The 27,630-nt window shown below is 41.2% G+C and overlaps 1 protein-coding gene across 3 annotated transcripts; it reads right to left on the minus strand.

Annotated features, from left to right (window-relative positions):
- Window positions 1–497: 497 nt before the first annotated feature.
- POLR1D (RNA polymerase I and III subunit D) lies at window positions 498–27,607 on the minus strand. 3 transcript variants are annotated; one of them, XM_050937354.1, is made up of 4 exons: window positions 27,452–27,567; window positions 7,346–7,420; window positions 1,605–1,892; window positions 498–1,185 (listed from the first exon to the last, which is right to left on the minus strand). In XM_050937354.1, the coding sequence occupies exons 1-3, from the start codon at window positions 27,475–27,477 to the stop codon at window positions 1,622–1,624; spliced, it is 372 nt and encodes a 123-aa protein (XP_050793311.1). In that variant the 5' UTR covers window positions 27,478–27,567; the 3' UTR covers window positions 498–1,185; window positions 1,605–1,621. The 3 variants fall into 3 exon arrangements, with proteins under 3 accessions (XP_050793311.1, XP_050793312.1, XP_050793310.1); XM_050937355.1 differs by having other exon boundaries at window positions 498–1,892; window positions 7,346–7,416; window positions 27,452–27,607; XM_050937353.1 differs by having other exon boundaries at window positions 498–1,892.
- Window positions 27,608–27,630: the final 23 nt, after the last annotated feature.

Consider the following 27,630-nt stretch of genomic DNA (forward strand, 5'->3'; position numbering starts at 1 on the left):
GCCCCTACAGGAGGGGGCCCACATGGCCTGGTGTCTGGCAGCAGCTTTGAGCCATTTCCCCTCTCCATGGAGGGGAAACACTGAATTTCACAATTCTGAAGCGGGAAAAAATAATGTGGCCATAACTTTTATTTTTTACCTTTATATTTCCTCTTTGGTATGACACAGTCCTAATTTCATACACTTTTGAAATGAACCCTTATTTAAAGCACTGGCAGATATACTCAGTAGAATTCAAATGGTGGTAATATTTATGACTTGTATTTACAGTATAATTTTGTGTTATTTTCAATTTAATGAACAATGAATATTATTTAATTATATATTGTGGCTCATGAAATCTGGCAATGTCTCTTTAAGGAAGCCTTTTAAAAAGACTGAGTCCTCTTATGCAAGAATATTTTTAAGCTATTATGTTTAGGTTTATTCTAAAGTTAGACTCAAGCAATTTTAAAATGTTCACTTTCCCCAAGTTTACAGATGATACACGATGCATCCTCAGTTAACAGGTTTCAGATTTATTCTCAACTCACTTGAAACAAAAACTAAGCCATATGCTCATTCAAATAGTTACGTCTGAGGATATTTAAATCCCAAATGCTTCACAAACAAGTAATCAGAACATAGAGAATAAAGACATACAGAGTATAGTGATGTGTAATTACATTTATGAATTTTAGAATTTTACTACTACAAAATTGTCATACAGGCATTGAAAGTCATTATATCAGTGGTTAGAAAACATTTTTTTAATCCTTGCTCTGTGGCTCTAGTACTATATCTAACTGTAAAATTCACAGGCCTGGATAGAGACGTGGTAATGTTAGCTGTTGAGGTTGTTTCAAAGCACTGTCTCTATGTTTTTCACACTACTTCCTCTGAAGAAGGAAGTCTAAATACAGACAGAAGTATTGCATCTGTAGTTTATTACTGCTGCTTGTCATCCTTTCTGATCAGTTTGTAGAACACGTGTGAACAGGTTAACCATATTACATATTACAGATAATTCCTCCTAGGTATTAAAGCTAACATTGCCCATTTTAAATTTGTTCTTAACACTAAAGAAAGTATCTATAGAAGTCAGCAGTTCTCTCAGTAGATAGATATTGACCTCTTACAAGCTACAGAAAGTGTACATGTGGGCTAGGAGTGCTCAAGTCTTCCTTTCTTCCGATCTGATCTATCCTGAAAAATTAACATCAACACAAATGAAGTTTTTTAACTGAGTTTAGCATTAAAGTTACCATTAATTTTGCATGTAAATACACATTTGCTTACATTAAATTCCAAAAAAGTAAACTGACTAAAAGTCATACTGAACAATGAAATATATTAACTTGCAACACCCACTGAGAGCAAGTCCCTAAGTTTAATTAGGGATGGGGAGAAAAAGGGAGAAGTACATAGTTCTAAACTAATCAACAAATTAATGTTGTACTTTATTTTCTCTTAAGGAGCCGCAAATAAAGTCCTATAAAACCACTCCAAGATTATTTCTCACAAAAGCTAAGAGATCTGTATTGAACAAGATCTTCTTCTTAAAGACTAATAAACAGTTCAAGGTTTAATTACATTCTTGGCTTATAACAGCATGTATTCATCACCTTCTCGGTTTGCTTGGTCACTTTTCGTACTTATCCTTTGTGTGCCGGCTCCTGTTCCGGTACCTAGGAGGAGAATAGCTGACTCTTCTTCTGGCCTGAAAGCTGGGGGTGTAAGGATAAGTTCTATGTTTCTTTGGTTTTTCTTCCTTCCTGCTCTCACTTGGCTCAGGCGGTTTACTGTCCTCCTCCTGTTCATGTTCTTGGTCTTGCTCTTTTTGGGAGGGTAATGTGTTCTTAATAGTATTTATAAGAAATCTTTTATTTGTACCTGCAAGAGGGCACTTCATCCTGTAAAGACATTTCAAAGTAATCATAAAATAACATCTTAACACAAACATAAAAGTTTAACATGAGAATTCCCCACAATTTTTAGAGAGATTCAAGTTTGTCATTTTGGCTTTCCTTGCATGCCACCTAGTGTAAACTCTGAGTACAGAAAAAGACATTCAGGATGTTCCCATTCCCCTTTTAGCTTAGTCCTAAGGCTGGAAACAGAATGGCTGTGTTACTTTTATAGAGAGGAAATACAGATTAGAGAAAAAAGATGTGGAGACAAGCTCATGTTACATTCTATATATGTGGACTTGCATAGTTCATATTAGAAATTATTTGTCAATGCTTAACTTATCTGATTTTTGTATAATAATATATTCCAAGTCTGAGGGGAAAGGGCTGCAAAATCACGTTTTACATATTCAGTGTAGTTATTTAATGAATTGAGAAATTTAGAAAGTAAAAGGCATTTTTGATGTTCCTAATGCAAGCAGTTATAGTAATAAAATAGATAGGCTATTGAAGTGTTCAGCTTAGATTTATGAAACATCTTTCAAAAGAAAAGTTTAGTTTTCAAAAAACCCAAGACACCAATCCCCTTTTTTCCCTCTTATGTTTCTAATCTTTGTTATGTAGCAGCTCATCCAGCAGTCTCTAGCACATACCAATTTTTCTTTTTATCAGCTAGTTTTACTTAACTAAATATTTTGCACTTATTTCATTCCTTTTGCTAGGATTAACTCTTTACAATCTTTTATTCCATACACGTGTCATCTATTAAACATATGCACTGAATAAACCTGAGATTGTTCAGTATCTGATTTAGATTTTTTTTTCTGCTGTAAAAGTTTCTGAGATTTGTTATACCCTTGTGAGCTGCACTGACATTTTTCTCTCTTTCTTTGTTTAGAGTTCATGTGCAGGTTGAAAACCTTCAAAAAATTTCTCTACAAGTTAATTCAGTAGGTGGCACTCTGTCCTCTAATTGTCAATGAATGACCCAGAATCATGTTAGGGACCACAGTGCTGTTGGAGGCAGAGTGTTTTGTATGAAATATAAGAAATACATTTGATCATTTGCGGTCATTCAAAGCCTATGACTACTTCTGGGAAATTTAGGGCTATTAAACCCCAATGTACAGGGGAGATTATTACTGTGCAGCTCCAGTCTGTACATCTAGCATCCTCCCTTAATTTCAACTGGATACAGTATTCATTCATGTCCCACAGGAATTTGCACAGCACTGCTAAACAGTTATCAAGCTTCACTCCAATGGCAGTTTCATTTCTGTATTTAAAGAAATGATTTATATAGATCTAGAATACATGATGATATGTGGTGATATAAATGTTTGATTGGCAAGAGTTATGGATAATTATTCTTGAAGTAAAGCCTCAAGGGAATTATGAAGGTCGTTCCAGAAGAGTTCCAATGAAAGAGTTATGCTACAACATCTATTTTCTGTGATTTACAGAACAGAGCATTTTAGTTGCATGTAAATTTGGGATCTTTCAGCTGCATAAGTCCAGATGAATGAGAAAATGGAGTACAAATAACTTCTAAGAAGTTATTTAAAATAGCTGTTCCATAACTCAAGGTAGAAAGATTTAGACATTAAGGACCTCATTTTGAAAGGCATTTAGGAGTTGTAGTGCTTGATGTTGCAACGCCTAACTGATTTAGTAACCTGAATCTCATTTTTAAAGGGATTTAGGCACCTAGGAACCTGAATTCCTATGGGATTTAGGTTCTTAAGTGCCCAAATCACTTTTTGGAAATGATATTTAGGCTCCTAAATCAGTTAGGGATTGCAAGGCCAAGCACTGCAATGCCTAAATACCTTTAAAAAACCCTGGGATTCATTAAGTAACCGGAAAGGTGGGATTACTAGTTTTCCAATAGGATAGGACTTCCATTTCAAACTCCTAACACTCAGGGAATGTTTCGACAGATATGCTGGGACACAAGATAAATTCAGAAGTACTGAACAACACAGAACAGCAAGCATTTGCTTTGTTGCGTGAACCATACTTCTGTCCCGACTGAATGGCTTCTCAATGCAGGTGGGCATGAGGACCAAGACCAGACAAGTTCAAAGAGATTTGGATTGAGTTAACCAGCCTTCCTGAGAGAATAGGGAATAAGTCAAAGGACAGAAAGAGAAGTAAACAAAGAACAAGTTTGGGCAGATAACATAAGTTTTCAAGAGTGGGAGTGGGGTGGTTGTGTGTTTTCCTTTACAAAGAGCCTGTCTTTTGTATAGAGCAGCCAGACAGCTTCTGGAAAGAGGAGACTTTATGGAAGCATTCGCACAGACTGGAAGGACAAGCTACGATAGCTGACAAGGCTAGGCCTGAATGATAACGCTCAGAATTTTTTCCAACATGTCAGAAAACTTACCACCAGCTTTAAACCTTTGTACCTTAAGCCTCTTAGAGTATTAGGGCAGTTTTTTGCAGCCTGTGCCCAGATGAAAACTTGAAATGCTTTGCATTTGTCTGTTTGCACTAGCTTTTCATTATTATTTTTATGCCAATGTACTGTTTTAAAACTGATATGCATGGCACAATACGAGGCAAGACAGTCCCTGCTTTTATAAAACAATCTCCTTAAATAAACAGCATCTTGTTTCACTGTTTGTTTTTGATGGTACAGTGGCTGCCTGCACAACGTTGAGAATGAAGGGATCAGTCCTCTGTGGAGGAAAATTGATGGGAGGGATTCATCAGCCCCAAGATCAGAAAAAGGCTGAAGCAGGGCTGCAGTCCAGGTGAAACAGGTGTCATGGACTGGGGTCTGTGTTGGCATGAAGTGAGCCCTCAGATCTCAGCAGCAGAGGGATAAATGTAACTCATTATAGTGATATCAATCTTCAGGTTTTAGTGATCTAGGAGTAAATAGAGCAACTCATCATCTTCAAGACAGTATTCCCTGCTCTTTCTTAATCCAAGCTACAATAGCTGACAATCCAGGCTCCTGTCATGCTAAGATACTGAAGAGAGGGAGAATAAAGCATTTGATGGACATACTTTTTATTTTTTTAAATGGTGGTACTTGGAATATGAAGAGTTTGGACTGCTCAAGCAGGACAGAAAAGATGGATTAGTGGGCAGTATGCACGGGAAATGGTCAGATGTGCAAATTTAAGAAAGCAGCAAAGAATCCTGTGGCACCTTATAGATTAATAGACGTATCGGCGCATGAGCTTTCGTGGGTGAACACCCACTTCGTCGGATGCACGATGTTAGTCTATAAGGTGCCACAGGACTCTTTGCTGCTTTTACAGATCCAGACTAGTGTAGGGACAGACTACAGTGACGAAGGGTTTTTCTATAACTGTAGGAACTTCACACCCCTGAGCGAAGGTAGCTAGGTCAAGAGAAGCATTCTTCCATTGATCTAGCTGAGTCTACAGTGTATCTACAGTGCTCAAGGGTGTGGATTTTTCATACTCTTGAGCGCCGTAGCTATGTGGATGTAAGTTTTAAACTTAAACCAGGCCTACAATGATTTAGAAACAGATGTAGTTAAATTGGTACAACCCGCTACTGGGGATACAGTTAGAATCACCTTTATACCAATATAACTGCATCCCCACTAGAGGGTTGTACCACATTACTATTTTGATATAAAAATCACACTTCTAACCGAAATAGTTAAATTGATATAAATCCCTGTGAGCACACCAGGTCTAAGACTAGGGGTATGTCTACATTTAAAATGCTATAGCAGCAAAGCTGCAGCTGCATCATTGTATCGCTTCAGTGTAGACATTACCTATGCTGATAGGAGGGGTTCTCCCATCAGTGAACAAAATTCACTGCCTCAAGAGGCAGTAGCTAGGTCAACAGATGTGTCAAGAATTCTTCTCTTGGCCTAGCCGTGTCTACACCAGGGGTTAGGTCGGCATAGCTACATCTCTCAGGAGTGGGGTTTTTCACACCCAACTGACATTGCTATCTTGATGTAACTTTTAAGTATAGAACAGGGAATGGCAACCTTTCAGAAGTGATGTGCCAAGTCTTCATTTATTCACTCTGATTAAGGTTTTGCGTGCCAGTAATACATTTTAACATTTTTAGAAGGTCTCTTTCTAGAAGTCTGTAATATATGACTAAACTAAACTATTGTTGTATGTAAAGTAAATAAGGTTTTTAAAAATGTTTAAGAAGCTTAATTTAAAATTAAATTAAAATGCAGAGCCCCCTGAACTGGTGGCCAGGACCCAGGCAGTGTGAGTGCCACTGAAAAACAGCTCACATTGCCACCTTTGGTACACATGCCATAGGTTGCCTACCCCTTGTCTAGACAAACCTATGTGAAAAGACTGATTCTTTTAAGCAAGTTACCATTTGCAGCTATTTTAAAAATAAATCACATGAGAAGCCTGCTGGTGGTGCGGTCATACCATTACTCAAGGTGTATAGCTTCCATTTGCGAGAGTCGGGGCTGTCTTGTCTACAAATGGATTTAAACTGGTTAGAAACTGGTCTCATTAAACTGGTGCAATCTGCATGTGTGAATAGTCTTAAATTTGTTTGAGTGCCTGATGTCAAAGACTTCAAAACCAATTTGAGACAGATGAACCATTCCTCTGATCAAATCACTGAATTTATTGTATTACAATACTATGTGCAGGTACACTTCGAAGGAATAACTATGAAAATTAAAATGCTGCTTTTTATTCCAAAATAATGCTATTAATAGTTGCCATAATGCATACTAAAAGTATCAACAATTTTAGTTTTCTTTCCATTAAGATTAATTGAAGGGCGATTAAAATCTCCTGGATTTTATTTAAAATTACATTAAAAATCTTGAGCAAAAAAACCACCTTCCAAAAGTGTATTTCACTTTGAGTTTATAGACTATTGTAGTTTAAACAGAAATTTACTGCAAAAGGACAATTTATATTAAAAATATTTGTCGTAAAGTTTGTTATGACATTAGCATTTTTAATCTTAAAAAAAAAAAAAATAATCCAACCCGAGCAGAAATATGAACATTTACTGGCCAACATACAACTACATCTATGTTGAAACTAACTATCAAATATGTCCCAGGCTCATAAATATCTTGATTGAAATTTGATACAGTGACCATTGTGATAAGAACTTGCTACTACAAAAAAGTGCCACTTGTACTCCAACTGGTATATTCTGTAAATGCTTGGTACGGCAATCTTCACTCAGGCAGAAATTTCTTCAATTTCTACCCTAGTCAGCGGAGTTAAAGTTTTTGCATGTTCTGTTATCATGTTTGGAGAAATCTATTTGTAAAGTCAATAAAATAAATGTTTTAAAGTTATGCTATTAAAAACTAAAAGTTGGAGATGAAAGCTCTGCCAGATGTTAAGTGTAAAGTTTATATGGTTTAATTTTTTTACACTGCTTAGTGTCTTTTTTTCCAATCCATCTATGTTTAAATGTACGGTAAATATTTTTATTCAATTTGTATCAGAACTTACCAACCCATAGCTCCCATTGTTTCAGCTCTGGTTTTCCCACGCTTTGCCTCTTTAAGCAGCTCTTCTACTGCCTTTCTAGATATGAAAAGGGAAAAAAATATTAAAAACAGATTTATAGACCATTTAAGAAAAAAACTAAACTCTTGGAAGTACAGAAAAGCTGGCTTATATGTTGAAATGACAATGCAACCAATCTGTGTAAGGTAGCGATTCAAATGGAAGAGGTCGCAACTAGTCATCATTTTCCTTTCATTGTCCCTTTCCATAGCTGTGCCTGAACAGCCTGTTCTCCCACACAAGCCCAGGAGATCCAGTATGCAGGAGCATGTCTGGAGCATGTAACCAGCACAGTGAGCTGGGCAGCTGTATTCAACAATGGAGAGCTGCTGGGTGTGTTCACCAAGCCAGGCAATCGGGAAAAGGAATTTCAAAAATTAGCAGGGCTTTCATGGGAAAGAGGACCTTCTGGTCTCCATGACCCCTAAACAGTGGAATTCACAATGGTAACCAGAACAGTCAGTGTGGGGCACTGCGAGACAGCTGCTGGAGGACAGATTGTGTCAAAATAACTAACACAGTGTCTACACACTCACTGTGTTGAAACACCCTAGGGTCCTGCCTCTCTATGCCAGGTGCACCAGGTGTGGGGCAGGTAGGCTCAACAGAATCTATGTTGGGGGGGGGGAAATCCAAGTGTGGGGTGAGAGGATTCTGCGTGGGACAATCTGCGTGCAGGCAGCTCAGTGGCGGGGGGGGGGGGCTCTAGGTGTTGGAGGTATTTGAGGGAAGGTGGTTCCAGGTGCAGGGGCAATGGGGACTCTTCTGGGGCTTCCAGATGAAAGTGGTTGGGGTTTAGTACAGGGGTCTGGGCGTGGGTGGTCTCAGCAGGGGGGTTGGGTGCTGGGGGAGTGGGGCTTGGTGGGGTGGGGGTCTGGGTGCAGCTACCTGGGGATCAGTGGTGTAGGGATGTGGATGTGGGGGCTCAGGGTGGTGTAAGGGGGTGGGGTTCATCAGGTGGGGGCTTCAGTGCAGAAAGCTCAATAGGGGGTGGTCTGGGTGCAGGGGGGTGAATCCAGAGGCAAAAGGTCTGGGTGCAGGGGGGCTCCATATGCAGGGGTTGAACTTCAATGGCGTGGGGTTCGGGTATGGAGGGCTAAGGGGGTTCTGGGTGTATGGGGTGAGGCTTGGCTGGGGTGTCTGGGTATGGGAGGTCCAGATGCATGGGGGTTGGATGGATGGGGGAGCAGCTCCCCATACAGTGACCCCTCCCCCTTGCAGCTGAGGAGTGATGACGGCAGGAAGAAGGGGAGGATGCTGAGCTTCCTGTAGCTGGGGGACGTTTCTGGGGGTGGGTCTGACAAAGCCTCAGACACTCCTTCTAGGGGAAGAGGAATTCCCATCCTCTCTTGCCTCCAGCCCAGAAGGGGACTAGCAGCTGATCCTTGCTCAGGCTCGGAGCCATTAGCTGAGGTGTCTCCAGCCCTGTGATGATTTACCTCTCCGCCAGCTGCCTGAAACAAAGTACCTGCGCAGCTAGGAAGTGGTGCATGGCTGCTCTTGCAGCTTCCCTATCAGAAAGGGATTTTTCTGTGAGGAAGCAAATTAATGTGGAGGACATGAATTCTGCACATGTGCAGTGGCACAGAATTCCCCCAGGAGCAAAATACATTGACTATGGCTCTATGCTGCTCGGGGAGGTGATATTACTATGTCAGCATAATGGGTCACTTACGGCAGTGGGAAACCAATTTGAGCATAGATGCATGCAAAATTAAATTGATGTAAGCTGTTCTGCATCAGCCTAACCACATAGTGTAGACTAGGTCTAAAACTGATGCATTTATGTGGTTCCTTGACAACATCATAGCACTCTCTTTGTCAATAGCCTTACTCATATTAAAAAATGTTATCTATTAATTTGTAAAACTATGCAACTTACTATTTATAATTCCTGTACCTTCAACCTTGAGCGACAAACCAGTCTGCTCTTTAGACTAGTCAATTTTAGTCTCAGGTAGAAATGAGTTGACTAACTAGTTTATAGGCCTTTGGTTCACATTAACAGAAAAATAGGTGGGTAATATAAACCACTCTCCAATCCTCTGATGTGGTACTAGACTGACTGAACATATAAGCTAACTGGTTTGCTACATCCTCATACGGATGTATCCTATTATTCTGAGGTATAAACCATCCATGTCCAATGGCTTCATTTATATTGTTTGAATTTGCAAGCATAACACTAGTGGTTTTAACATCATCATAGTGCCCAACCATGCAACCACTTCAGTAGACTTGTTTAAACAGGTTTTCAGCATCTAATGAGAACATTTTATTCAGCTACATAACAATTCATGTCTGCCAACCAAGATACACTGAGCAATGTGATAAGGACCTGCTAGTGCAAAAAGTCACCTGTTGGGGTATCAGTTTGTTTCTGTTCTACAGTACGTCTTTACTGGTTCCCTTTAGAACATATTTGTAAAAAAAAAAAAAAAAAAAAAAAAAAAAATTATTTATTTTCAGCTGCCAGGGTTGATTGCCCTTTCTTTGTTTATTTCATTTTATAAAGAATTTTCTATCAATATTGTTTTAATCTCTTCAGTCAAGATGGTCTTTTGCACTTGTCTGTTTAATAATGGAAAAAGTTTGACCTTGCTGCTAAATACAGCCAGTTAGAATATATGCCAGTGTGTGGCTACACTGTGGCCTTAGAATGCACCAAAAATGTGGTTTCCCAAGATTAAAGATGTTTCTGCCCACTTCCATCCAGCTATAACAGAAACATTTTACCACATTATAATCATTTCCACCAAGCAACTCTGTGACATGAAATTCCCTAGTCAGGTCTTCAGATTCAGTCACTAGTATTAATTTATGTAACTATTTCATGCTCTTTGGCTACGTGATACACTGAGAAAAAAAGAATCCTGTCACAAAAGGTTTATGATCTCTGTCAGGCCTGGTCTACACTACGCGTTTAAACCGATTTTAGTGGGTTAAACCAATTTAACCCTGCACCCGTCCACACAACGCGGCCCTTTATATCGATATAAAGGGCTCTTTAAACTGGTTTCTGTACTCCTCCCCGACGAGGAGTAGCGCTGAAATCGGTATTGCCATGTCGGATTAGGGTTAGTGTGGCCGCAAATTGACAGTATTGGCCTCCGGGCGGTATCCCACAGTGCACCACTGTGACTGCTCTGGAAAGCAATCTGAACTCGGATGCACTGGCCAGGTAGACAGGAAAAGCCCCGCAAACTTTTGAATTTCATTTCCTGCTTGGCCAGCGTGGAGAGCTCACCAGCACAGATGACCACGCAGAGCTCATCAGCACAGGTAACAATGCAGTCTCCTGAGAATCGAAAAAGAGCTCCAGCATGGACCGCCAGGGAGGTACTAGATCTGATCTGTGCTAACAGAACTCTGTTCCAAAAGATGAAATGAAAAAAACATTTGAAAAAATTTCCAAGGCCATGATGGAGAAAGGCCACACCAGGGACTCAGTGCAGTGCCGTGTGAAAGTTAAGGAGCTCAGACAAGCCTACCAGAAAACCAAAGAAGCAAACGGAAGGTTCGGGGCAGGGCCGAAAACATGCCGCTTCTACGCTGAGCTGCATGCAATTCTAGAGGGGTGTCATGGTATATTTCCCCAATCTGAACCTTAGAGTCCAAAAAATGGGGTACCAGCATGAATTCCTCTAAGCTTAATTATCAGCTTAGATCTGATAAGTTGCCACCAACCAGGAATTCCAGTGCCTAGTACACTCTGGTTCCCCCAAAACCTTGCCCGGGGACCCCCAAGACCAGTCCCTCTGGATCTTAACACAAGGAAAGTAAACCCTTTCCCTCACCGTTGCCTCTCCCAGGCTTCCCCTCCCTGGGTTACCCTGGAAGATCACTGTGATTCAAACTCCTTGAATCATAACACAGAGAAATCAGGTTTGTTTCCCCCCCTTCTCTCCCCTTCCAGGTGCTCCCTCCCTGGGCTAACCTGGAGAGATAGACAGATTCAAGCTCCGTGAATCTAACAAAGGGATTCAACCGTTTCCCCCTCCCTTCTCTCACCAATTCCCTAGTAAGTACAGACTCAATTCCTTTGAGCCTCAACAAGGAGAAAAAATCAAACAGGTCTTAAAAAGCAGAACTTTTAATAAAAAGAAAGAAAAAAAGTAAAAGTTGTCTCTGTAATTTAGATGGTAAAAGTTACAGGGTCTTTCAGCTTATAGACACTAGAGAGAAGCCTCCCCCCAGCAAAATACAATTTAAAATACTTCCAGCAAACTACACATTTGCAAATACAGAAAACAATCAAAGACTATAACCGCCTTTCTACTTAATACTCACTATTCTGAATATATAAGAGACTGCAGCAGGGAGATTGGCAAGAAACCTGGTTGCACGTTTAGTCCCTTTCAGGACCCAGAGAGAACAAAGCAAACCCCAAAACACACAAACAAAGGCTTCCCTCCACCGAGATTTGAAAGTATCTTGTTTCCTGATTGGTCCTCTGGTCAGGTGTTTTTGGTTCCCTGTTTGTTAACCCTTTACAGGTAAAAGAGACATTAACCCTTAACTATCTGTTTATGGCAGGGGTCCACCACCAGTTCCCCACTCCTGTCCGTGGATTCCGAGGTGGAGGTGGTAATCTCAGCCATGGCTGAGGATTCTGTAGACGGGGAAGATGAGGAGGAGGAAGAGGAGGACGAGCTTGCAGAGAGCACACAGCACTCCGTTCTCCCCAGCAGCCAGGAGCTTTTTCTCACCCAGACAGAATTACCCTCCCAGCCCTCCCAAGCCACTAGCCCAGACAGTGAAGCCATGGAAGCGACCTCTGGTGAGTGTACCTTCGTAAATATAAAACATGGTTTAAAAGCAAGCGTTTTTTAATGATTAATTTGCCCTAAGGACTTGGGATGCATTCGCGGCCAGTACAGTTATTGGAAAAATCTGCTAACACGTCTGGGAATGGAGCGGAAATCCTCCAGGGACATCCCCATGAAGCTCTCCTGGAGGTACTCCAAAAGCCTTTGCAGAAGGTTTCTGGGCAGGGCAGCCTTATTCCGTCCTCCATGGTAGGACACTTGACCACGGCATGCATGTAGCAAGTAATCTGTTACCACTGCATGACAAAGCCTAGCTGCGTATGGTCCCGGTGATTGCTGGCATTCAAGCAACGTTGGTTCTTTATCTCGCTGTGTTATCCTCATGGTAACTTGGTTGAAATTCAGGAATTTAATTAAGGGGACAGAGGTGGCCATTCCTACTGGGCTGTTTGCCTGTTGCTTAAAAGAAATCCTTCCTTGCAGGTAGCCAAGCCGGGGGGGGGGGGGGGGGAGGAGGGGGAATGGCGCTGAGCTTTTTCACGTTTGGCTAGCAGGGATCTTCCCTGCTACCAGCCACACAGTGGGGGGAGGGGTAAAGCGATCATCCCAGAGAATTGGATGGGGGGGGTGGTTTCTGCTGCTGCATGTTAACAGGAAAGAAGCAGCACTGAACGGGCTTTGCTTGGTATTTGGGAAAGGAGGGCACTGTGTATATGAAGGTTGCAGAAGCCGAAAGACAATGGCTTACCATGGATGCATGCAAGCTAAATTCTGCTGCCCGGACCTGCGTCTGTGAGATCTCTAAACACCAGAGCCGCAAGCACTCAATATTAAGATGCAAAATGAGACCTTGTAGTGAAATCATATGTGCTATGTAAGGTGAACAGTGTTGTTCACCATGAAAGAGTATAAGCATTGTTCTGTAAAATGTATCTTTTAAAATACTTCTCCCCCTTTTTTCCCCTCCCTCATGCAGCTGCAAATTTTTCAAGCCTCCCTCCTCCATCCCGAAGGCTACCTCAGATAAGGCAGAGGAAAAAAAAAAAGACGCAAGACGAAATGTTCTCGGAAATCATGGAAGTGACCCGCAATGAAAGAGCTCATCTGAATGAGTGGAAGGACGTGGTATCAAATTACAGGAAAGATGCCAGTGAACGTGAGGACAGGAGGGACGAACGTGAGGACAGGAGGGACGAACGTGAGGACAGGAGGGACGAACGTGAGGACAGGAGGGACGAACGTGAGGACAGGAGGGACGAACGTGAGGAGAGGTGGCGGCAGGAAGATCAGCGGTGGCGGGATGCAACGCTGGGGCTGCTGCATGATCAAACTGACATCCTCTGACATCTGGTGGAGCTTCAGGAACAGCAGCAGGGTCACAGAGTGCCGCTGCAGCCCCTGTGTGTAACCACTTTCACCCCTCGCTATGTTCCATATCTTCCTCACCCAGACGTGTAAGAACACGTGGGGGAAGGCTTCATGCACCCGCCTACTGCACCCCCGTGGACAGCCCAACCAAAAGGCTGTCATTACTTTGAAATTTTTTTAGTGGCCTTTTCTTTCCCTCCTATCCTCCTCCCAAACCACATCCGGGCTATCTTGTCAGTTCTCTCCCTCTTTTTATAATGACTTAATAAAGAATATATGATTTTTAAATGATAGTGACTTTATTTCCTTAAGCAAGCTGTAATCGAAGGGGGAGGGTGGGTTGCTTACAGGGAATGAGTCAATCAAGGGGGGGTTCATCAAGGGGAAACAAACACAGCAGTCACACTGTACCCTAGCCCGTGATGAAACTCGTTTTCAAAGCTTCTCTGATGTGCACCGCTTCCTGGTGTGCTCTTCTATTCGCCCTGGTGTCTGGCTGCGCATAATCAGTGGTCAGGTGATTTGCCTCAGATTCCCAACCTGCCATAAAGGTCTCCCCCTTACTCTCACAGAGATTGTGGAGCACACAACAAGCAGCAATAACAATGGGGACATTGGTTTGGCTGAGGTCTGAGCGAGTCAGTAATGTGCGCCAGCGCGCCTTTAAACAGCCAAATGCACATTCTACCACCATTCTGCACTTGCTCAGCCTGTAGTTGAACAACGCTTGACTACTGTCCAGGCTGCCTGTGTATGGCTTCATGAGCCATGGCATCAATGGGTAGGCTGGGTCCCCCAGGATAACTACAGGCATTTTAACATCCCCAACTGTTATTTTCTGGTCTGGGAAGTAATTCCCTTGCTGCAGCTGTTTAAACAGAGTAGTGTTCCTGAAGATGCGAGTGTCATGAACCCTTCCCAGCCATCCCACGTGGATGTTGGTGAATCATCCCTTGTGATCCACCAGTGCTTGCAGTACCATTGAAAAGTACCCCTTGCGGTTTACGTACTGGGTGCCCTGGTGCTCCGGTGACAAGACAGGGATATGGGTTCCATCTATCGCCCTACCACAGTTAGGGAATCCCATTGCAGCAAAGCCATCCACTATGACCTGCACGTTTCCCAGAGTCACAACCTTTCGTAGCAGCAGCTTAATGATTGCTTTGGCTACTTGCATCACAGCAGTCCCCACAGTAGATTTGCCCACTCCAAATTGATTCCTGACTGACCGGTAGCTATCTGGCGTTGCAAGCTTCCAGAGGGCTATTGCCACTCGCTTCTCCACTGTGAGGGCTGCTCTCATCTTGGTATTATGGCGTTTCAGGGCAGGGGAAAGCAAGTCACAAAGTTCCATGAAAGTGCCCTTACGCATGCGAAAGTTTCGCAGCCACTGGGAATCGTCCCAAACCTGCAAAACTATGTGGTCCCAGCAGTCTGTGCTTGTTTCCTGGGCCCAAAATCGGCATTCAATGGCCAGAACCTGCCCCATTACCAGCAGGATCTCCAAAGCGCAGGGGCCCGTGGTTTGAGAGAATTCTGTGTCCATGACCTCATCACTCTCATCGCCGCGCTGCCGTAGCTGCCTCCTCCTCGCCTGGCTTTACAGGTCCTGGTTCAGCATAGACTGCACAAGAATGTGCGAGGTGTTTACAACGTCTACGACTGCGGTCTTGATCTGAGTAGGGTCCATGCTTGCTGTGCTATGGCGTTTGCACAGTTCACCCAGGAAAAAAGAAGCGAAACAGTTGTCTGCTGCTTTCACAGAGGGAGGGGTAAAGGATGTAACCAGAACCACCCGCGGCAATGTTTTTTGCCCCATGAAGCACTGGGATCTCAACCCGGAATTCCAAGGGGCGGGGGAGACTGCGGGAACTATGGGATAGCTACGGGATAGCTACCCACAGTGCAACGCTCTGGAAATCGACGCTAGCCTCGGCACATGGATGCACACCGCCGAATTAATGTGCTTAGTGTGGCCGCGTGCACTCGACTTTATACAATCTGTTTTAAAAAACCAGTTTCTGTAAAATCGGAATAATCCCGTAGTGTAGACGTACCCACAGAGAGACAAATATGCTGGTGGAGCAAAATGTCTATTTTTTAAAAACTGCAGGTATATAAATATATATACACACACATCACTATTTTCTTTGGGGATTTATTATTGAAAGGCTTTGCAGAAGCAGTGTGGTTTGAGGATTTAAGTATAGGATAACTGATTGATTGGTGCCCCAGAAGAGGGAGCTTCTTGTGTCAGATCTCCCACCTGTTGATTTCATAAGTAGAGTACTATTACAAAGTTGTATACAACACCCCAGCTTCAAAATTATCAGTTTGACTTTACCAATACTTTGTTCCTGAGTAGTTTGGGATTAATTTTTTAAGTAAGTGCACAGTTGTGTGTCTAGTTTACACATACAATTACCATAACTGTTCATGAAAATTGGGTATTTGCATATGGAAATGGCCATTTGTTTCTAATGCTTATATGCATAAGCAAATACCCAATCTGCACAGAGTTACAACTACATATGCAAGTCAGGACATGCAATTGTTCATGTGCTTCTGTAAATCAATCCCACGGTGTTTCCCAATTATCTTCCAGGTTGTGCTAATGTCAGGCCCTTTCATTCTTTTCCGTACTATTTCTGTAACATTAACGGAGGGCTATCTTGTGATCCATCTTGCTATTCTTGGCAATCTTACAAAGTCTCAATAACATTTATTTAAGTAAAATTCAGGTTTAACATACTGAATATTGAAATGAGTGGTGTGCCCATCCCCTTTTTTTGCTTTTTAACTCCTAAAATCTAAATAAAAAACTAAATAGCCTTTTCAAATGCCTCAGTAGAGAACTTCCAGATTTCCTCTTTTGATAGTGCCATTTCCCCACTCTACCTTGAGAGAGTGATGATATACTATTTAAAATTGTGGAGGAAGGCAAGTTTGAGAGAATTAAAAATAAAATAAAATCTGTCTCTAGGTTGATAAACCATGTATCATGAGAGAACATAATGTATTTAGAGATATCTAGGATATCAAACCTTCAAAAAGACAGAATTGTAATAGAAAAACAAAAAGTCTAAGTGTTGACTTTCATCACAGCACTCTGCAAAAATTCTTTGTAATTCTGTTCTTTGAAAGATCTGTGTCAAAGGTACATTAAAGGTCAGTGATCCTCATGTTATTTTATGATTTAATCATACTTGAAAGAATTAAAGTGTCTGAAGCAATATACTTTTACAATAATATAAACTAGTTACAATTTTCTTAGAAACACTACAAATCAATTAAGTGAAGCTAATAGAACTGGATTATATGAAAACTAACATACACAAAATACAGGCATTTTGATTTGTTTGTATCTATAAATGATATTGCAACTCAGACTGACTTGACACCCATCCCAGCAGTCTGTCATTGGTCTGTCGCTTCCTGGCTAATTAGAGTCTTTATATCCATAATAATCCTTTTTTAGTAGACTAATTTGTGTTGCTGTGCCTTCAGAAAGCCCTCCTGACTCACAAGAACTATGAAAAGTCAACTGAAGAGAGTGGTATAAACACTTAAGAGTATCTTCCATGTAACGTATTTCCGTATGCTGAATTTATACATATTAGTAAATCTGCCAAAGGCTTCACAATTGTGCAAATAAGGTTCTATATTTGCTTTTAAAAGGACTCTCGGGGACTAAGCACTCCTAGCTGTCTCCAGTTATAAAGCTTGGGTACAATACAAACATTCTTGCAACTGCAATACCAGATAAAGGAAGGGAATGACTAGCATACAACAGTCAAAACTGCCACACGAGGAGAAGAGCCCAAAGCACATAGGAAGCTATAATTAATAAAACCGATGCATAGTCTGATCCCAAAGGAATACTACATAGAAATGTCACAACTGGTAATACTGGCATCATTTATAACATGAGCACCAAACAGCATCCAAAACCTGCATATTTTTGAATGACCGGAAGAAGATGAAAATAATTATAATAGATTGGTCTGTTGGTGAGATAAGTTTGGTGAGAACAAGGGGTTCTTTTCCTTGCAGGAAAGGATGGTCCCTAGTCTGCTTATATCCTGAATGATTAAAATTTTGCTGCATATTTTAAGTGATGATCAAAGAATACATTATGTTAGAGAATTTTTACACAAATTTATATTGTATAAAGAAAAAAAGGAATTTAAGGCTGTAAAGTCAAGCCAAACAAAATACATTTCCCTACCTTGTTCCTGGAAAGGGATGGCTCAATTTTGCTGAAAGTCACCTAACATGAAAAGTTTTAGACCGAATGGTTAAGTTCAACTAAGATACAAGCAACTGAAAACAGGTTCTTATGATGGAAAGCGTTAGGTAATTTTAATTCTAACCATCTCTGCTAGCTTCAACTATAATAGCATCTGTCATCTGCTGGGATCCTAAAGTACATTATGAACTATACAGGCAATGGAGTCATGGTGGGTGAGGTAATATCTTTTACTGGACCAGCTTTGATTGGTGAGAACGACAAGCTTTTGAGCTACACAAAGCTCTTCTTCAGGTCTGGGAAATGGACTCAGAGCGTCACTGCTAAATAAGAGGTGGAACAAATTCTTTAGCATAAAGAGTTCACACATATTTCAAGGGACCAATCAAGGTAAAGTCACTCATCTTGTCTCTCTAATATGCTGTGACCAACCCAGATATAACACTGCATATACAGGTAACACTCAAACAGGAATTGCTTCACAACTACAATGCAACCATTTACAGGGTGGGCACAATCAGGTACCAAAATCAGTACAGCATTTTGCAAAACTAGAGATAGTTCATTTTATCAAAGAACATAGAGACTAACATCTCTTTAAAAAGTTCCCTGGGAACAATGACTTGACCAGGATCATTAGAGATGCACCTGAAAGACTATTATAGCCAATTAGTTCATTTTATCATCCATTGATCATTTATGGATCAATTTAATATCTAATCAATGTATGCTAAACAGATTTAAATTGTAGGATTATAGAAGTACAAGATTAAGTATTTAAGAGTGATGAGTATGTATTAGGTATTAATGCCAACAGGATGAGACCTGTAAGATTTTAGCATAGCCAGACTAGGCCATAGGTTCCCAAACTGGGGTTAGAGAACCCCTAGGAGTTCAAAAATGTTACAGGGGGTTCTCGGAAAAAAATTCCCTAATGGTGGACAGAGCTGTCCCTAGGAACCCTGGGCAGCACAGAAGCCCCTGGACTTCCAAGAGCTAAGAGGATAAAAGCATGTGTATCTATCACACTGAGCAGATTTAAACTTCAAGACTTCTTATAAGAAATTGAAAGGGAGGTGGATATTTTTGCTGTTTTTAAAATTAAATAGGCAGCTAGTATTGTTTTTTAAATTATGATGAACAAGTTTAACCTTTGTTGTAATGTGCGTTGTTTGTCTGGACTGCTCAAGACCTGAATGTTTGTGTAGGAGGAACTCTTTGAGTTGCCTTCCTAAATACCTTCATGCTGTTTCACCTCTGATACTCTTTGATGAAACATAGGAGCCTTGTCTTATAACAGGCTTATTCAAAGTGATACAAGTTACAAAAGTGAGATCCTGGAAGTGTTGCCATTTTCATAATGTAATAAAAATACTGTAATGATAAATAAGAACATAAGAATGGCCCTACTGGGTCAGAGCAAGGGTCCATCTAGCCCAGTATCCTGTCTTCCGACAGTGGCTAGTGCCAGGTGCCCCAGGGGGAATGAACAGAACAGGTAACCATTAAGTGATCCATCCCCTTTCGCTCATTCCCAGCTTCTGGCAAACAGAGGCCAGGATCACAATAATAAATAGTGTGTAATAAGCATGTCATAAAAACAAATTTTATATTTCCAAGATCATTGCTTTTATAATTTATATTCAGGTAAACGAGAAAATCCTTGGAAATATTTATTTTCAGGAGGGGGTTCGCAAGACTTGCCATTTTAGTGAAAGGGGTTCACAGGTTGTTAAAGTTTGGGAACCACTGCCATAGGCTTAAGAAAGCTTGATATGAGTGAGTGACCTAGGAACAAACCTATGCCAGCAAGGTCACAAGGTTACTGCATAAGAAGTGCCAATAGGTGAGGTTATGGAAAAATGTATTGCAATAGGCCGCAGTGTATTGTCCAAGACCATGAGACACCTGACTGTAAGACCTTTGAATGTCTATCTTGACCACAGGGTACATGTCATGCGCAGATGTTAAGGAGAATAGAGGAACTACGAACAACCTATGAAAAATGGGGCATCCCAATAAATATTCATGGGGTGTGCAAGTTCAGAGAAGGGAAATAAGGTTGACACCTGCATGCGCGTGCATAAGGTGTTAGGTGTGGTCAGAACAACAATATAAAAGAGAGTACCCTGGTTGGGTAAGAGTGGGAAGACCCAAGGGAATACCTACGTGAAAACCCCAGCAGGAACTGTCCCTCTACTGATGATCATCTTTTAAGAGGTCCAGCAGACCCTAGAATACCTTTCAGGATGTGAGTATGACTGTGACAGTGCACCCCATATTCTTCAGTGATATTATGATGATATGATTATGGCATTATTATAAATGGATTTCATGCAAATAGGTCATGAAAGATGTCAATAAAAAGGTTAAGATTTGCTGAATCTGATTATCCTATTTGCATGCATGTATCATTTTTGTATCTGATGCTATAAATGTTGACTACGTATTTGTCTTTCAAATGTAGTTACACCTGGGCAACACCCACTAGACTTTCAGTCTAGATAGTGGATGGGGAAGGGCCTATTCAGAGCAACGGGCCATTAGAAAGAACAGTAGGCCTTAGGAGAAGCTTATCCCCCACCTGGTGAGCCTTCTTGAGAATGCTCCAAACAGCCTGTAAGTAATGGCTGCTATGACCATTGTGTCTACAAGGACAAAGGACCAGGCCACAGGATGCTGGCCTCCATCTTGGGATGCCAGTATTTTTCCTACAGACTGGTTTGGGAACCAAGCTTTGGAACAAATGGTTCCTGCCATATGCAGAAGCTATAAGGCAGGGAGTGACATCATCTGTGGTTCTTCACTCCCCACACAAGAATACTCCTGGAATCACCTGAGGAACAAAGACTGAACTGGGGAAAGTGCTGGACCCAGGCTAAAGGGATGTCTAGCCTGTGAATGAAACACCTGGGCATTCCAAGCTGTAAAGCAACTGCAGCTTGCCCCTTAAGAATCTGAAGCCTGCTTGCGTCATCTCTTAGGGTGAGAATCTGCTAATTCATATCCAATCTATTCAGTATATTAAGCTTAGTTTGCATATTTTTATTTTATTTGCTAGGTAATCTGCTTTGATCTGTTTGCTATCACTTAAAATCTATCTTTTGTAGTTAATAAACTTGTTTCTGCTTTATCTAAACCAGTGAGTCGGAGTGTAGTGTATGGGCATCATAGCTCCAGGGACAAATGCTGTTGCATATTCCTCTCCACATTAAGGGAGGGGGTGAACTTTATGAGCTTACGCTGTGCAGTTCCCTGTCCAGTACAACACAGTATAATTTTGGGTTTATACTCCAAAGGGGGTGCACGCCTGGGGAGCTGGGAGTTACCTTGGCTGTAGCCTTCTTATGCAGGGGCTAGTCAAAGAGCCTGCATGTAACTGCAGCTGGGTGTGTCCCTACCTGTATGAATGCTGGTGAAACTGCAGGCTGCAGGGCTTTGCAGCTTGTCCCAGCAGAACAGCATGAGAAAGAGCCCCAACTGGTGGGTCAGGGGGCTCAGTGGTACCTCAGTTCCAGGTGGCACCCCAGAGGGGAACCCATCACAATGATTATAATTATAATTATTGCGCAGGTTTTCATAGGATTTCTATATGCATGGTATAGTAGAAAGGGAGAGCCTGAGATATAAGGCCTGGTATAAGAAGCCTGAGGCCTGAACTAAAGTAGTGGTCAAGTCCTGCTAATATAAAGCAAAGTTAGAAAAAGTCAGACTGTGAACAGAAGTCAGGCTCTGCCTGCGTGCAGGCTCAGAGAACCTGGCAAGAACAGGGCTGGTGTTGCAAAAACACATACATTCCTAAGAAGGACTAGGCACAGAACAACCATGCAAGCACATTCCAGAAGGGTGGTACCAGAACACCCTAATACAGAATTATGATGTAGAACACACTCCCCAAAGATGACACAAGGACACAGTGATCCCCTCTTAAAGATAAGGTCAGGATGACAGTGTGATGGATAGAGATGTTTTGATTGAACCAACATATACATGGTAAAGGGTGGTAACTAGCCATGTCAGAGGGGCAATACGTAACTTGCTATAAAAAGGAATTTCAAAGCGAGTGTCTTTGGCCAGCCTAGGGGGAAATGGAAAGTTCTGCCATTCACTAAGCTGTGTCCATTGTCACAGCCACACATGTATTATATGTACTTGTAGCATGTATAGGACATAATATCCTCTCATCAACAATAAACCTGGCCAAGTGCCTTCACTACAGAAACGGGTCTGTGGTTTTATTGGGCAGTTTGATCGAGGTCTGCTGTGTCCGCTATCTGAGCAGAGCTGGGACAGCAAACTGACAGAACGCTCACATGCCGCCGGTATCTGACAAAACACAGGTAATTGTAACTTTACTTATTGCTTTAATAAAACTTGTAGTACAGATAAGACTTTGTACTTGTGATTGTGTTTATATGGTCATTATACTTGGATATTGTGTGTTCCCGAAGCCACCAAATTTGAGAAAAGATCCAGGAGTAATTTCACTATGTTGAGCCTGCAACTGTAGCAATCAGAGCCCAACCCATGGTGGTGCAATGCAACATCACAAAATTCTCTGTAAATAAACTACAGGCTATGCTCTGGTGCTCAGATACTATGTCCCCTAGAACCAGATGGAACATTGATTCAGCAATGACAGAGAGAATCATGTCACTGAATATTCCAAACCACTTCCTGCAGCATTAAATACATTCAAGAACTTACTAGACTCTACCCTGTTTTGCTCTGAAGATCAGAGCTCAAGATGATAGTGCTACTGATACCACAAGTGCCATTCTATTATGCATGAATTTAATTGGAAATGGAGAGGCTAGCTGTTTTTTGAACACACCTGAGGATCCTGACATCTGTTTTTACAACTTGTCCAAGCTTTGGCACAGGACAAAGATGGCAGTCCTAGAGTCAGCAAGAAGAGGTACATACATAAGGGACATTATTAACAATGGACACCCTGGATGTAACATGAAATAATTAAATGGATATATACAGAAACTGATGAAAAGGGATTTCAAAAAATGGAGTCTGAGGAATGCCACACTGAACAGCAAAGAAACAGGATTAAAACCACCACCAAATATGCCACATAGGCATATAAGAATAAAATGGAAAGCATGCCTTAGGAGAGTTTGGAATTAACTCACCTGATTTAGAATTCCACTGTCTTTAAACAGTTTAAGGTTGACAATAGATCACTTTTTTTAAAAAAAGTGTTATTTTAAGCTTTTTTCTGGGTGAATGACCCCCACAGCCTGATTAGTGAAGATTCCATAAAGAAATTCATCCTCAGTTTTTATTTGGCAGATCACCTTTACGTTACATAACCAATGTCAAGTGGCAGACCTACATACAGAACCAAGATCTCATGATTGCTAGATCTATAGTCTAACTATTACTTTTAGCTATTAAATTGTGCTTCCTTTCTAACATGCAATTTTATAACTTAAGGATTTAAATTTTAAGTGCATATAATATAAAGGAGTTTATTCCAGATGCTAAGGGCCTTATCCCTTAGGGCAACAAACAATTTCAAATAGATGACACTGCAAACTAGGGTTTGAAGGCAGTTCTAGTAGGAGATGCTATTCAGGAGTTGTGAAATGTTTCTGGCAACTAGGAGGCAGCTTTAACTGTCGAAGAGATTATGAGTGAGGAAAAATATATCCAGTGCTCTCTCCCCAATAACCTCTAATATATTCCCAGAAGACCATGTATTTACTGTGTTGTTCTAGTGCACAAGGCAGGATATCTTAACTGTAGGATATTATATTGTTTAGAAGGCAAAATCTTCAGGGCAGGGACATAAATGGTATTGTGAATAACTAACATGCCAAAGGTGTAGAACAGGGAAGAAAGAGTAAGAACAGTGGAGATGAAAAATAATCCAGCCCTGTCAGATACCTTGACACTCTTCTGTTAGTTGTTTTATAACCCTGTATACCTATCCATTGGAGTGTAAGTTATACTCACAGCATCAATTACATTTCATTAGAATTTGGCCTAGTATCTTAAGGCTATGAAAAGTTTTAGATTTAGACCCTGGATATTCTCCAATATAATTAATAGTAGGATGTTTAGGGGAAACTGCCAGCCTCTAATTTCCAGCAGAAAGAAGTTGAAATTATTGGGGAGAGAGAGAGAGGAGGGGAAGGATGCATATCCGATACTTCCCATAGATAGCGGTGAAGGTGAATGGGAAGCCTGGCTTTATTTACAACCTGCGTGTATTTGTAGTCACTGCTTTTTTATTGCTTTAAATCTCAGACTATGTAAGGGTCACATGACAAGAGGTAGCCAATTCAGCAACCATCATTCCTGCTGACAGTAACATTTTAAGCAAGAAAAATACAGAATATAAGACCAAGTGAGTTAGTGACAGTAAAAAAAGGAGAATAAAAGTGAGAAAACGTGGCACAATAATCCAAACCAGAACAAACAGAATGTAGAGAACTGTCTTTAGACCAGTGATACTCAGAACTCAGTGGTTAAGGAGCCAAATTAGCAATCAACATTACCCAAAAGAGCCACAGTAGTGTGAATTCATTGTTTCATTTATTATAGTACTACGTATTCATATGAATAGCATGATGGAGGAATATATATATATATATATAAATAAATGATGGGAGAAGATAGATATAGTCACAGGAAAATGACTGACCAAGTATTATTTTATCAACTACAATTGCTTAATAACATAGTAAAAGCATCCTGATTGGTTAATAATTAAATCACACATTTATATCATGAGCTGTAAAGAGCCACAGGAGACACACTAAAGCACTACTTGCAGCTTGCAAGCCTCAGTCTGAGTATTACTACTTCAGACCATCAAAGCAGAAAATATCTTTCAATTTAATTTTCCTGAGAGAATGAAGTCACTGCCAGAAACTTTGGACAACCAAGTTCTCTTGTCTGACCACCAGATTGTAGTCTTAGCTGCATGTGGACAAATAATTAAAATGTTTTTCTTTGTCTGGAAACCTACTAGCTTCCCAGTGGGACTCAGCAGTTGCTCTAGACCTAGAAGGTGTCCATGTCCATAACAGAATTTAAACATATAATGTTTGTAGATACAGAAAACACTATTTTAAGTGATCATTATAAACCTGTATGTTTCCTTGAGCACTTGGACTCATGGTAGCTAAGGCACCTAAAAATAGCTCAAATAAATATTTTTTAAAACTCTCTAAAAGCATCCCTAAAATAGCTTTTCTGTAACATGTGTGGCATATGTAGAAGTCATGATGGTATAGTTTAGATTTGCTACAGCAAGTAATGCGGCCATCACAAACTTTTGCTGATAAAAACTTCATACCACACCTCACAATGACATATTCTTATTTAGTTTGATATTTCAGACCAGTACAGTTGTGGTTGTTTTTTAAGATCATAGGGGAGAAGTGTCTCACTGAAAAATTATAGAGGTAAATGGATCATTACATTCTCTTAGGCCCAATTATTCCCTCACTTCTACCAGCACAACTATTATTTTTGTCCCAGCTACAATATCAGTTGGAAGCAGATAGTTGGGGCAACAAGTTATTTTTTTGGAAATGGAGCCACAAACTTAGTTCCCTATATTTGAGTGTGAGACACACTGGAAGAGCATGCTATCCATGATATCATTGTTAGACATACTGCTAACAGGTAATCTCACATGAGATTCTGTTATACGTTGTTTAGTTGTAATGTTGACAAGTCATGCTGCAGAACTCTTATTTCAGTCATTCCTCCCAGACAATTCTACAATAAATAGCATAAAACCAACAAGATTTACCAATAATGTAAGTGCTTCTGGTCCATTTCCAAACCAGAAAGTAAAACAGAGGTCCGTTATGACTGAATAGTCAACTAAATGAACCTGCATTTAAACTGAATGTGTTTATTTGGATATGACATGAGTCAATTTGCATAGTAGAATGAATTATCTCATCCCAACAGAATTCAGTCAATGTAGCCACAATCTGATTATAATAAATACAAAGTCAGAGATTAGGTTTTTCTCGTTTCAATTAACAAAACAAGGTTTATTAATTTTCCAACTTCCACTGTGATCTAGTTGCAATGATAACTGGTACAGGCATGATTTTCTTCATTTAATAGGGAGTTTTCATTTAATTTATTTTATACAAGTATGCCTTTCCTTAAAGTAAGAAGTTTGAAAAAGTTGAATTTACATTTTATTATGAAGACACTAAGGCTCATAGTCTTCCCAGAAGCATATTCCACAATTGTGGGCCAGGTGCCCAAAAAGTCTTCTGAGCACACTACTCTCACTTTTGAGATTGGTAGTTATATTATTCCAGTAAATCATAATCGGGCCATGGGATACAGAGTAAAACAATGAGATAACTTGAGCCAATTCAACAGAGGATTTCAGAATTCAACAGAAAAGTCAGCAGTATCTTCAATGCCCCCTTTTTTTCTCATGAATAACCTGAGTTCCCTCTGTGATAAATTACTCTCCTGAATGCATCCACTTGGAATCAGATTACTGCCTCACAACAGGGACAGAGGAATGATATTGCAATAAGGAGATAAAGGGCTCCCATAGAGAACGGCAGCCTCAGAAATCCTGGAATACTATTGTACCTCATTCCATGTACTGCAAAGTACACCTTAAATGTTTTTTGGGAGTATACTGTATATGCTTCAACATCCGTGTGGAAACCACTTATATAATCTAAGACTGGTAAAAGTAAAATATATTTGATGCTGTAGGAATAGGAAAACAGTTCTAATTCTCAAACTAAAATCAAAGGGCTCCTGCATGTAAGTCTGTGTTCTGTAAACTGGGACCCCTGTCCTCCCAAATCATAGAATATTAGGGACCTCAGGTGGTCATCTAGTCCAACCACCTGCTCAAAGCAGAACCAATCTGTAGATTTTTACCCCAGTTCCCCAAATGGCCCCCTCAAGGATTGAACTCACAACCCTGGGTTTAGCAGGCCAATACTCAAACCACTGAGCAGGCCAATACTCAAACCACTCAAACCACTGAGGCTTGATGTTTAGGTAAGTGAAACTGTAAACATCCACATTAATGCAATCCCCTCAAAAAAAAAAAAAAAGGAGATTAAACTTGTATTATATGGCATACAATAATGTAAATTTAAACATTCTAATCAGCACCAGACTGTAAACAAAAGTGCTCCAGCTTCTCTCTTAAAGGCTCTCTAATGGTCCCTCTGCACTACAAACGTTACCTGTTGAGGCAGCTTATTGACATCATCAAGCCCCACACCAGAGCGAGCAGATGAGTTCCAAATCAGCTCGTTACCTGAAAGATTAGCTAGGCACTTCCAGAGCGAGGAGGGAAGTGACATGACTAATGTGTATGTTACTGGGTCCAGCACCAGCCCTTCATGGGGCTGCCTCCCCCAAAGGCCTGGCACAGGAGTGACCACGAGCCCCACACACGACCCCTTCCCACCAGGAGGATGTCACGGGGCGGGTCTAGAAGTGAACTTTTAAACTCAAGAGGGAACTACCTAGGTAATCCCCCCACCCCCATTCATCCCTGCAGTTCCCCCGCACTCCCCTGCCCCATCCCCCGGTGCTGAAGGGAAGGGAACAAGTGCGCCAGGCAGGCGCCGTAGATCGCAGCGGGCCCAGCCCGCCCACCGCCCGGGAACACACCTCCCGGAGGGCCCCTCTCACCTCTCCAGCTCCATGTCCTCCTCCATGGCGGCGGGGCGAAGGCAGATGCGGCGCGGCCCCGCTAGGCCAGAAACCCCGCAGCGGCGGCTCAGGTACAGACGTAGGCCGGGCCCATCCACTGCTCGCGGCTGGGGACAGGGAGGAGCGAAGGGGCGGAGCGGCGGGTGAGGACCCCGTGA

The sequence above is a fragment of the Gopherus flavomarginatus genome, chromosome 1, assembly GCF_025201925.1.
Source record: "Gopherus flavomarginatus isolate rGopFla2 chromosome 1, rGopFla2.mat.asm, whole genome shotgun sequence".
In the NCBI taxonomy this organism is placed as follows: Eukaryota; Metazoa; Chordata; order Testudines; family Testudinidae; genus Gopherus; species Gopherus flavomarginatus.

What these genes read in the sequence shown, in the direction of transcription:
- POLR1D (XM_050937354.1), bottom strand. Translation starts at nt 27,477, where the DNA reads ATGGAGGAGGACATGGAGCTGGAGAG. An exon ending in GAGGACATGGAGCTGGAGAG is followed by an intron (nt 7,421 to 27,451) that starts GTGAGAGGGGCC and finishes TTTCATATCTAG; the next exon opens with AAAGGCAGTAGAAGAGCTGC. An exon ending in ACAATGGGAGCTATGGGTTG is followed by an intron (nt 1,893 to 7,345) that starts GTAAGTTCTGAT and finishes ATGTCTTTACAG; the next exon opens with GATGAAGTGCCCTCTTGCAG.